General features: G+C 39.0%; 1 protein-coding gene across 5 annotated transcripts in view; it reads left to right on the top strand.

Moving 5' to 3' along the window:
* Positions 1 to 903: 903 nt before the first annotated feature.
* LOC131823659 (adhesion G protein-coupled receptor E2-like) overlaps positions 904 to 11,747 on the top strand; it is a 36,465-nt gene continuing 25,621 nt past the window's right edge. For 3 of the 5 annotated variants that reach the window (XM_059160264.1, XM_059160267.1, XM_059160266.1), the window contains exons 1-6: positions 960 to 1,035; positions 2,098 to 2,148; positions 2,397 to 2,519; positions 10,384 to 10,791; positions 10,898 to 10,973; positions 11,388 to 11,565. In XM_059160264.1, coding sequence (XP_059016247.1) covers positions 10,556 to 10,791; positions 10,898 to 10,973; positions 11,388 to 11,565 — 490 coding nt within the window. In that variant the 5' untranslated portion in view covers positions 960 to 1,035; positions 2,098 to 2,148; positions 2,397 to 2,519; positions 10,384 to 10,555. Of the gene's footprint in view, positions 1,036 to 2,097; positions 2,149 to 2,396; positions 2,520 to 10,383; positions 10,792 to 10,897; positions 10,974 to 11,387; positions 11,566 to 11,747 lie in introns of all 5 variants that reach the window. The other 2 variants (XM_059160268.1, XM_059160265.1) reach the window with 2 other exon arrangements.

The raw sequence follows: 11,747 nt of genomic DNA, 5'->3' as shown, positions 1-11,747 counted from the left end.
CAAAGATATAGATGTCGTGAAAAGAAGGGCCATCTGTACCCCAATGTTTATAGCAGCAATGGCCATGGTCACCAAACTGTGGAAAGAACCAAGATGCCCTTCAACGGATGAATGGATAAGGAAGATGTGGTCCATATACAGTATGGAGTATTATGCCTCCATCAGAAAGGACGAATACCCAACTTTTGTAGCAACATGGATGGGACTCGAAGAGATTATGCTGAGTGAAATAATTCAAGCAGAGAGAGTCAAGTATCATATGGTTTCACTTATTTGTGGAGCATAGCAAATAGCATGGAGGACAAGGGGAGATGGAGAGGAGAAGGGAGTTGAGAAAAATTGGAAGGGGAGGTGAACCATGAGAGACTATGGACTGTGAAAAACAATCTGAGGGTTTTGAAAGGGCGGAGGGTGGGAGGTTGGGGGAACCAGGTGGTGGGTATTAGAGAGGGCACGGATTGCATGGAGCACTGGATGTGGTGCAAAAACTATGAATACTGTTATGTTGAAAAGAAATTTTAAAAAATAGAAATTATGGTTTTCATGCTTGTTCAGGATATATTTCTTATTTTTTACTGGTAAATTATTATATACCCACAATGATATTGGGCCAAGAACTTTAGTACCTGTAAGAAAGTTGTTGATTTTTCCAAGGAAACAATTATATATATAAATATTTATTGATATATTTATATATTTACAATATTATATTTGTATGTTCTCCAAAAACTTAAAAAATGCAAGATGAACTTGAAACAAGAGTTTAAAATAACACATTTAGGAATTAAATTTGTCCTTTTTTGCCTTTGCAAAAAAAAATTTTAAAAGCAGAACAGGGAGATCTGATAAGTTTAAATTGGTGGGGAAAAGGGGAAGAAAGAATTCAGGCTAGTTGTTTGCCAAGTCAGTTCTTCTAGGGTACATATTTTCTTCAACAGGAAATATTATTAGCACACATCTCAAGATCAAATTCCCCCACTGCTGAGGCTTCATGTTTCTGTACCATGAGGGGCAGGAATTTTGCATTTCATTCAGGTAGGTAGAATTGTGAGACTCTCCAACTAAAACCATTTTAGTGTTCTCTGTGCCTTTAGATAAATGCCTTTTTCCTCTGTTGATTCACAGCTTGTTCTTGCACTATTCTTCAGAAGGATTATAACCAAAAAAGGCTTTTTTTTTTTCAAGAATGAAATGGTTTGAATTTGCAGCCAAGGGAAAATGTGGGGTTTATTTTGGCATTTCTCAATTTATGATTATATTTTTTGTTATTAATACCTATAAATAATTTTGTTCTTAGAATAAATCATATGAAATAATATGGTATCTGTAATTTGCTCCCAAATTATCCAGTGGGGTCAGGGACTGAGTAAAGGTTTAGATAAAGTAAAATGACCATAATTTTATGATTATTGTAGCAGGGTAATTAATACACAAAGGTTGACTTCACTGTTTTTCTACATTTTACTGTGTTTGGAATTTTCTATTAAACTGAAAAATATTGTATTATGTTATGTTAGTCATTATACAGTACCTCATTAGTTTTTGAAGTACTGAAAAAAAATTAAAATAAAGATCAAGTTGCACAAAGTCACAGAGCCAATGAGTGGCAGAACCAAAATTCAAATTTAATTACATTCAACTCCAAGACCAGGGGTGTACTCTCAGGCCAGCTTGGAAGTGAAAATGGATTTAAGCCACTTCAAAAGAAGAAAGATCCTGACTGTAAAAAACTAGTATCTGAATAAAGACAGACAGATCTGAAATTTTCTTCATAACAGGTATGTCATAAAATGGATGGGAAAAGAGGTTCTAAAACCTGTGTCTATTACTTTCCATCTGTGCAGATTTTGATCCCTATACCAAAAGCCTGCTACTATCAATTCCTCAGGGGACTTCTGGAAGATAAAAGGGAGAGAAAACGTGTGCCCCTCTAGGTCCTCTGGGAAAGTCTAGGATACTGTCCAGAAGGAAACACTGGACTGCTCTAAAGCCATGGAGTCATAAGGGAGCGTTGCCTTAACCAGGTTGTAGCAGCTATTTCTGTGGATCGTTTAAATATCATTTCTCAACCATACTTACCTTCTCTCTCTGTTCTAGGGCTTTGTGTCCTGTTAATATCACTGGGAACTATTTCTCACAAGAACATAAGTGAGTATGTGCAACAAACCCCTCCATAACCTGAAGCTGAGGAAAGGGACTTCACACTAGCAAAGGTCTTTTCTTGGGAATAGTCTTGTTCAGCTTTGAGAATTTGACCCTGTTTCTCCCACAAACTTTGAAGACAATTCCTTGTATGATGACAGGCATTGCATCCTTCTCTTCCTTCCATCTCCTATTCTCATCTGGGAGTTGGCATCTTCTGAGGGCCTTCAAATCCCTATATCTATTCTCCACAGCTCTCTGTGCTTGATGCCCACAGAATGCCCACTCTACCAATGCCACTTCCTGCCACTGTGATCCTGGATTCCCTTCTCTGTCTGGAGAGGTCATCTTTAGCACCCCCTCGGAGGTCTGTACAGGTAAAAAGACTGAGAGACTGAAGAGGGGGTCATCAGAGGGAAGTTACCTGGGGGTGTCCAGACTCCTCATCCCTTGAAGCAACACTGAAGTTCTTTGCCAAGGGCAGGAGATGAAAGCCAAGAGATGGGCAACCATATCTCATGGTCAAGGAGTAGTGTTAAAAGCTTAGGATTTGGAGCTGGATTATCTGAATCCCAGTGTGTGAGTCCAAGCAAATTGTTTCATCTCCCAATGCCTCAATTTCCCTATCTGTAAATAGGAATAATGAGATCAACCTATTTAGTTATTATGTGCTTTAAATCAATGAATACATATAAATGGAATTCATAGAAACAGAAAGCAAATTGATTGTTGTCAGGTGCTGGGGGAGGGAGGAATAGGGAGTGGCTACTTAATTGGGTAATGAGGTTTTTTTTTCAAGTTTTTTAATTTTAATTCCAGTATAATTAATATACAGTGTTTTATTCATTTCCAGTGTACAATGTACTGATTCAACAATTCTCAGTGGTTCACAATTACTCAGGGCTCATGATGAGAACCATACTCTTAATACCCTTCACCTAAGGGGGTTTTCTTTTGGAGTGATAAAAATGTTTTGTAACTAGACAGAGGTGGTGGTTGCACAAAATTGTGAATGTAATAAATTTCAGTAAGTTGTTCACTTTAAAACAGTTGATATTTTTCTATATCTTTTTTTATTTATTTATTTATTTTCAGCATAACAGTAGTCATTGTTTTTGCACCACACCCAGTGCTCCATGCAATCTGCACCCTCTCTAATACCCACCACCTGGCTCCCCCAACCTTCCACCCTCAGGTTGTTTTTCAGAGTCCATAGTCTCTCATGGTTCACCTCCCTTTCCAATTTCCCTCAACTCCCTTCTCCTTTCCATCTCCCCTTGTCCTCCATGCTATTTGTTATGCTCCACAAATAAGTGAAATCATATGATACTTGACTCTCTCTGCATGACTTATTTCACTCAACATAATCTCTTCCAGTCCCGTCCATGTTGCTACAAAAGTTGGGTATTCGTCCTTTCTGATGGAGGCATAATACTCTATAGTGTATATGGACCACATCTTCCTTATCCATTCATCCATCGGAGGGCATCTTGGTTCTTTCCACAGTTTGGTGACCATGGCCATTGCTGCTATAAACATTGGGGTACAGATGGCCCTTCTTTTCACGACATCTGTATCCTTGGGGTAGATACCCAAAAGTGCAATTGCAGGGTCATAGGGAAGCTCTATTTTTAATTTCTTGAGGAATCTCCACACTGTTCTCCAAAGTGGATGCACCAACTTGCATTCCCACCAACAATGTAGGAGGGTTCCCCTTTCTCCACATCCCCTCCAACACACATTGTTTCCTGTCTTGCTAATTTTTGCCATTCTAACTGGTGTAAGGTGATATCTCAATGTGGTTTTAATTTGAATCTCTCTGATGGCTATTGATGATGAACATTTTTTCATGTGTCTGATAGCCATTTGTATGTCTTCATTAGAGAAGTGTCTGTTCATATCTTCTGCCCATTTTTTGATATGATTGTCTGTTTTGTGTTTGTTGAGTTTGAGGAGTTCTTTATAGATCCTAGATATCAACCTTTTTTCTGTACTGTCATTTGCAAATATCTTCTCCCATTCCATGGGTTGCCTCTTTGTTTTGTTGACTGCTTCCTTTGCTGTGCAGAAGCATTTGATCTTGATGAAGTCCCAAAAATTCATTTTCGCTTTTGTTTCCTTTGCCTTTGGAGACATATCTTGAAAAAAGTTGCTGTGGCTGATATCAAAGAGATTACTGCATATATTCTCCTCTAGGGTTCTGAGGGATTCCTGTCTCACATTGAGGTCTTTTATCCATTTTCAGTTTATCTTTGTGTACAGTGTAAGAGAATGTTCACATTTCATTCTTCTAAATATAGCTGCCCAGTTTTCCCAGCACCATTTATTGAAGAGACTGTCTTTTTTCCACTGTATATTTTTTCCTGTTTTGTCGAAGATTCTATATCCTTTTCTTATTTAAATTCAATTAGCCAACCCATAGTACATCATTAGTTTCAGATATAGTGTTCTTTTGTATGTGAATGCTTACCTCAATAAAAAATACATAAATGATAAATTAAAACATGTAAAATACTTAGTGTGTTGCACTTGATAAGAAACCAATACATTTTACTTATGTTGTTAATGGTCATTACTTGGTCAAAGACAGAGGTAGCATGTTGAAGGAGGCAGTCAGGGAAGGCCGGGCAGCCATCAGAGATTTGGAACGTTCTACCAACCCTAGAATTAACTTGCTGGAAACTCCCATAATCTCAGTTCCTCCATCCAAAAATAACCACAAGCAACCTCATGCCAGGATGGTCATTTGCCATTTCTAAAACCCTATTTCCAAAGTTAAAATTAATTTAAACCACCTAACAATCAGAAAAGTGGATATTGCTATTACCCATGATTTATAGATAAGAGAACTGAGACTTTAAGAGGTGGTTTGCTCACACTCACAACTGGTCATATGGCTGGAATATGGATAGGAAAAATCTGAAATCCACCAATCTCTGAAACAATCACTGTCCCTGAAGAAATTCAGATCAGCCCCTTGAGAAAGTCAATGTTGGTGCCATATTGTAAATGGGGAAACTGAGCCTGGAGAGGGGAAGCCATTTGTCCAAAGTCACACAGCTAGGAGATGGAAGACTCTGGACCCATGGTTCAAACTGTAACATTCTGATGTCTGTCCAGGTGGCCATGAGTTGGATACAATATGAAATACTCCTACCATGGAATATCTACAGGCATTAAAACTGTTTTTTTATTTTGATGTGGAAACATTGTCATAAAATATTTAAAGTCTTGGGAGAATTTGTATGTATCAAAAGGTGTGAAAAAAATTTTAAAGTTGCCGTCTGATGCCATGGGAAATTGATGAAAAAATAGTAGTGTTGTCTTCATAACTGGTAATGCTGGGTGACAAGTACATGTGGAGTTATTATACTGCTCTCTGTTATTAAAAAAAAACTATTGCAACCCCAGTGGTTGGATATTTATGTATTGCTTGCATTTTCTGATTTCCTAATTTTCAACTGTAAACACATAATTTCATTTGGAAAGAAAACGCAAGGGGTAAAATCATTGAATCTGGTTGCTACTGATCCTACCAGAATTTGGGGTGTTCTTAGCAGTTGCCATTTATGTTCCAGATGTCAATGAGTGTGGCCCACCTCTATACATATCTTGTGGAGGTTTTGCACATTGTCACAATGTCGAGGGGAGTCACTACTGTGAATGTGCTTCTGGGCATGAGCTCCTTTCTGGGGCACCAAATTCCAAAGCGAGAAGGAGAACACTTGTCAAAGGAAGTAGCTTCCCATGTCACACATTTCTCCCACTCCCACAACCAACCTCATGCTGTCAATTCTGAAGACTGTCTTGGAACCATTATCCCTTATGTTTGAGAGTCCAAGAGAGAACATCCTTGATCAGGAGCTCATTCCTCCAATTTTTTGTTATTGTTTAGACTTAGAATGCCATGCTAAGGTATATCTAGAGGATAATTTACTGCAACATCATATGCAATAGTTAAAGATTGGAAACAGATGATTTCCATTTACAGAAAATAATTTAACATACTATGGTACCATTATACAATTATGAGCTTCAGAGCCTTTTTTTTTATTTTATTTTTTAGTGTTCCAAGAGTCATTGTTTATGCAACACACCCAGTGCTCTATGCAATATGTGCCCTCCTTAATACCCACCACCAGCTTCATCCATCCCACCACCCCTCTCCCTTCCAAAACACTCAGTTTTCTTCTCAGAGCCCACAGTCTCTCATGCTTCATCACCCCTCCAATTTGCCCCAATTTACTTTTCAGAACATTTTTATCAACTTGTTTTTCTCTTTGATGGACAGTTCTATGAATTTTTAAAGATTTTTATTTTTAAGTAATCTCTGCACCCAAAATGGGATTCAAATGTACAACGTCAAGATCAAGAATCATGTGTTCTTCCAACTCAGCCAGACAGGTATCCCAAAGAGTTCTATGAATTTTCACACATGTACAGATTTGGATTACCACCTCTACATTCAGGATCCAGACTCATTACTTCCATTATCTTGAAACACTCCTTCCTTTTGTTCCTTTATAGTCACCTCACCCCTCTGCCCTGGCAGCCCCTAACCTACAGATGCTTTCTTTTACCAGTAGCATTGTCTCCTGAAAATTTTATATGGATGGAATAACACAATATGTAGCCTTTTGAGTCAGATTCCTTCCACTCAGTGTAACATTTTTTAGTTTCATCCATATTGTTTTGGGTATCAATAGTTTATCCCTTTTTTCCTCCATTTTGACATTTTTATTTTCCAGAAAGAAAATTGTCTTCAGTTAGCTTGGCTTTACAATGACTGCTTTCTTCTATTTATCTGAATCTTGGGTTTGGTTAATAGTACAATTACATAAAGTTATTTCCCCTATGTGGACTGCAAAATTCTAATATGTTGCTAGATACACACATCACATTAACCCACAGACCATTGTTTTAGAGAGAAGGATATAGTAACCCTCATCTGGCTGTTTGGTTTAATCATCCTGTATTTTTAATAATAGAGATGCCTGGACCATGCCTACCTGAGATATACTGAATCATGCCCAGACATGGAGCCCCGTATGTTTATTTCTTTAAAGTTCCAATGATAATTTTGGTGATTAGTTTATTCATTGTTATTGCTAAGTAATATTCCATTACACAGCTGTACCACAGTTAGTTTATTCATTCATCCATTGAGAGAACGTTGGATTGTTTCCAGTTTGGAGTGATTAAGAATAGAGCTAAATGACCAAACTATGGAAAGAGACTAGATGTTGATCAACATATGGATGAATAAAGAAAATGTGATATAGATATATATATATATAGATATATATATATATATATACACACACAGACACACATATATACACACAATTGAATACTATGCAGTCATCAAAAGAATGAAATCTTGCCATTTGCAAAGACATGGATGAAACTAGAGGGATTACGATAAGTGAAATAAGTCAATAAGAGAAAGACAATTATTATATGATCTCACTGATATGAGAAATTTGAGAAGAAAGACAGAGGATCATAGGGGAAAGAGCTAAGTGAGATATCTCTTGATGGATTAAATTAGATTGCTTTCCAAGTTGTTTTAAATAGAAAAGCATGCTGTGCATGGTACCTATAGTATGCCAATGGCTATTTCTTCTTCCTTATCTTCCTTTTTTATTAATCTCATGCATGTTTCCATAAGTTTATTTTAATCTTAAAACTTTTCAAGTATTAGTCCAAAAAGTAAATACTACTTTTTAATAGTATTTAGACAATAATTTCATCATAAGCATAATTTGATTGCCTAGCACTGCTCTGAGCACTATGACAGGCACTATTACTCCAACGCTAAACAATGCATAGGCTCTGTCTCCTGGAGATTTTACTCCAGTAGACAGACAGACCTGTAAGCAAATGCAGTATAAACCAAATGTTTGTGAAAAGTAATAGTCACTCTTCACAAACCATCAACTTCATGGGTGAAAATGTCTTTCTCATCACTGTACCCCAGTGCCTAGCACAAAGAAGGCACACTGGAAATATGCATAAATGAATAACTGGAAGGAGCTGTGCCACAGTGATCAGAGCTGTGGTCACACTTTGGCGCTCACAGCTGGCCTTGATTTTGACCTATTTTTTACAGTCTCCGGTCTTGGCTTCCTCATCTCTAGTTCAGGGGCAATAATACCTGAGATTAAGAGATTAAGTTTTTATTTAAACTTGAATATTAAGTTGTTTATCTTATAAAGCTAAGTGCAATTCACTTTTAAGAAAAGCTTCACAGACTTAAATTACTTGAGGACTTTTTAATCCATTATTCATTTCCAACACTAACCATTTTTTTACATAGTTGTTTGACCAATGTTTGAGAGTATTCAAATGGCTAAGAGACAAGGGGTAAATGTTTAGTAACCACAAAAAGAAAAGTAAAATATTAAATCTTTCAACATTGACAAATGTGATAGCAATGTATTTGCTTTGGGACTGGCTCACTGTTTTGAAGATTTTATTTATTTATTTAAGAGAGAGAAAAACAATCATGTGTGAGTGAGGTGAGGGGAAGAGTGAGGAGAAGCAGATTCCACCTGAGCAGGGAGTCCAACATGGGGCTCAATCCCAGGACCCTGAGATCAAAACCTGAGCCAAAGGCAGATGCTTAACCAACTGAGCCACCCATGTGCTAAAATGGGTTCATGTTAAATGTAAATCTTATTGGGAACATGATGCTGTTTATAAGCTACTTACCATCCCTAAAGAATACAAATTTCTGATCTTAAGTTAAGAGAAGCATCTCCTACCTCACTGTCTAGGTTACAAACAGAAAAAAACTATAGCAAGTATAGTCCAAACTCCACTCTCTTGGTTTGTAAGTCAACAAAAGAGTATCACATTTCTCTTCTAATTAGAAAATAAGAAAAGATAACTTGGGAGGCAAGTGGATGTGAAAACACCCACACTTATTCAGTGCTGTGACCACAATCACACTCCTTCCTCATTTTTCACTCACAAACTGCTCAGAGGAGGAACTTCCTTTGGGTGGAGAGATAGCAGGGATGCTGGAGACATTCTGGGTCAAAAACAAGTTCCCCCTGGGTGTGGCACTTAGAATAGACCTACCACCTCCCCCCACAGGCTATAGGCATTACAGAGGGCTATGTGAGCCCCAATCCCTAAAGGGTAGAGCTGTGGCTGGAGCCATAGAAAATTGACAGGTGTCATTAAGCAATGAGGTTAGAGGTTTTGTGAGCTGGCTAAGCAGATCTCCAGATTATCCATCACATTCTTGCAGCAACGTGAGGGGCTGATACCAACACTACTTGGCTGGAAGTTGGCTGGATTCCCAGGCTCCTAAGTGGACCACTGTATTAGTTTCCTATAGCTGATATGACAAACTTAATAGCTTAAACCAGTATAAATATATTCCCTTACAGTGTTGAAGGTCAGAAGCTTTAAATGTTTCCTTCTAGAGGCGTGAAGAGAGAATTTGTTTCCTTGCCTTTGCTGGCTTCTAGAAGCTGCTGGCCTTCCTTGGTACAGGGCTCCTTTCTCCATTTTCAAAGCCAACATCATATGTATCATCTCCTTTCTTCTCTGATCGTCCCTTTTATAAGAACCTTCGTGATTATATTAGATACACCCACATCATCAAAATATCCCCCCAACAAAATTCTTAATCACCAAGTTCAAAAGCTAACATAATCACAGGCTCCAGGCATAAGGACTTGAACATCTTTGAAAGGGCCATTATCTTGTCTACCATATTCACCATCCACCAAGCAGCTCTGACCTGAAATATCATACACTCACACATATATACAGAGTTCTCATCTTGCCAACTTTCCTTGAATGTAGCGGCCAGCCAGCTCTTCATGTGAAGGGCCTCATAGTAAGTATCTTCAGTTTTGCGGGCCAGAAGGTCCCTGTCACAGCTACTCAATTCTGCCATTATAGTATTAAAGCAGACATAGACAACACATAAATGAATAGGAGTGACTGCATTCCAGTATAATTCTCTCTATGGTTAATAAAATTTGAATTTCATGTAATTCCCATATGTAGAAACAGCTGGGTTTGGCTGTGAGCCATAGTTTGCCAATCCCTTCTCTGAGGTGGTTGATGAGTTGGGAGTGCTGCCACCAGATGGTGTCCATCCGTTTCAGCTATGATGGACTCCTGATACTGATGAAGATAGAGGATGGTAAGGCTGGAGTTAATGAGAAGAGAAAGGCCTGAGCTGAGATAGTGGACTGATCCTCCCTTTTATGTCTTTAGATGTGGATGAGTGTATCTCTGGAAAAGACCAATGCCACAACTCAACCCATTGCATCAATGTGAAGGGAAGCTATAGATGCTACTGTCACCATGACTGGATGGCCATGTCCAAGCCTCTGCATGGCCTGGAGCTCACCATCTGTGAAGGTGTATACTCCTGACACACATACATATGTGCACACTTAAGTATAACCTGCATGTGCATGTGTGTGCACATATACTCTTACACATGAACATGTGTAATGCATACGTGCATTCACAACACAAAAAGCAAGCACATACATGCATTAAGCATGTACACACACACACACACACACACACACACACACACAAGCAGTGCTTCTGCCTCTTTTCCCTGCAGAGGTCCCCTTCTCCTCATGGACATCACCTTCTGGAGTCACCAGCCAGGTGAGTGAAATTTCAGAAGACCAGAAGCAGAAAGATGTTCACCAACCATCTTGTGTCCACCCTCTTCAGGCTCTCTGACTCACCCCCATATCCCCTTTCCCCATAGTCTCTCCAACTTCTTTGACAAAGTCCAGCAGTTATACCCAGACTTCAAAACAGCCTTGGCCAAGAACACCATCCAGGTAAAATTGGAACCAAGAAAGAGGCAAGATATGAGAATCCCATAGAGGTCTTTAGTAGGAGTGGAAAAAAGTCCTCATGTAGTGGGCACTGCAACTACTCCCTCAACCACGGTGGTGAGAAGACTAGAGCACTCAGCTATCTCAGCTATCAATTTTAAAGACATCCAGGTACACTAATGTATTTATCTATTTCCCTATTGCTCGTTCTGGGCTTCAGGGTTTTGTCAATCTTGGACTTTTTGACCTGAGTTGGCCTCTAAGTAGCTGAGACCTAAGCATCAAGAACCATTCTGAAAATTTTATTCAGTGCCAAATACCCAGTCTTTAGGGTCTGTTTTCTAGGACTGAATGGCCAGGACTTTGTGAAACCCCTTTGATCTATTGCCCACTGGCTCTGTGTCTGCATCCCTCCAGGACCTCATGAAGGAAGTAGTTGAGCTGCTGGATACCCCAGGGGACCTGAAGACCCTGCCTCCCTCAAAGCAGCACTGTGTGGACACTCATCTGCTCGTTGGCCTGGAGGATGTCCTAAGAGTGCTAAGAAAGTTCCTGCCCAATGGGCCATTGACTGTGTGTGCTCCTGCAGACACAGGTAAATACCCAAGTCTGCATCAGTCTCCTGATCTCCCTGTTCACCTTCTCACTCCTTCTTCCTAGACACTGCCCCACTGGAGCCAACTGACCACACTCACATCACAGTATTTTATTTAAAATAACTCATATTGAGAGTCTGTGGACTCTGAGAAATGAAAACTGAAGGTTTTGAAGGGGAGA

This window comes from Mustela lutreola, chromosome 2 (assembly GCF_030435805.1).
Source record: "Mustela lutreola isolate mMusLut2 chromosome 2, mMusLut2.pri, whole genome shotgun sequence".
Lineage (NCBI taxonomy): Eukaryota > Metazoa > Chordata > Mammalia > Carnivora > Mustelidae > Mustela > Mustela lutreola.
The sequence above is the reverse complement of the archived record's forward strand: the minus strand, read 5'-3'. Positions and strand labels throughout refer to the sequence as shown.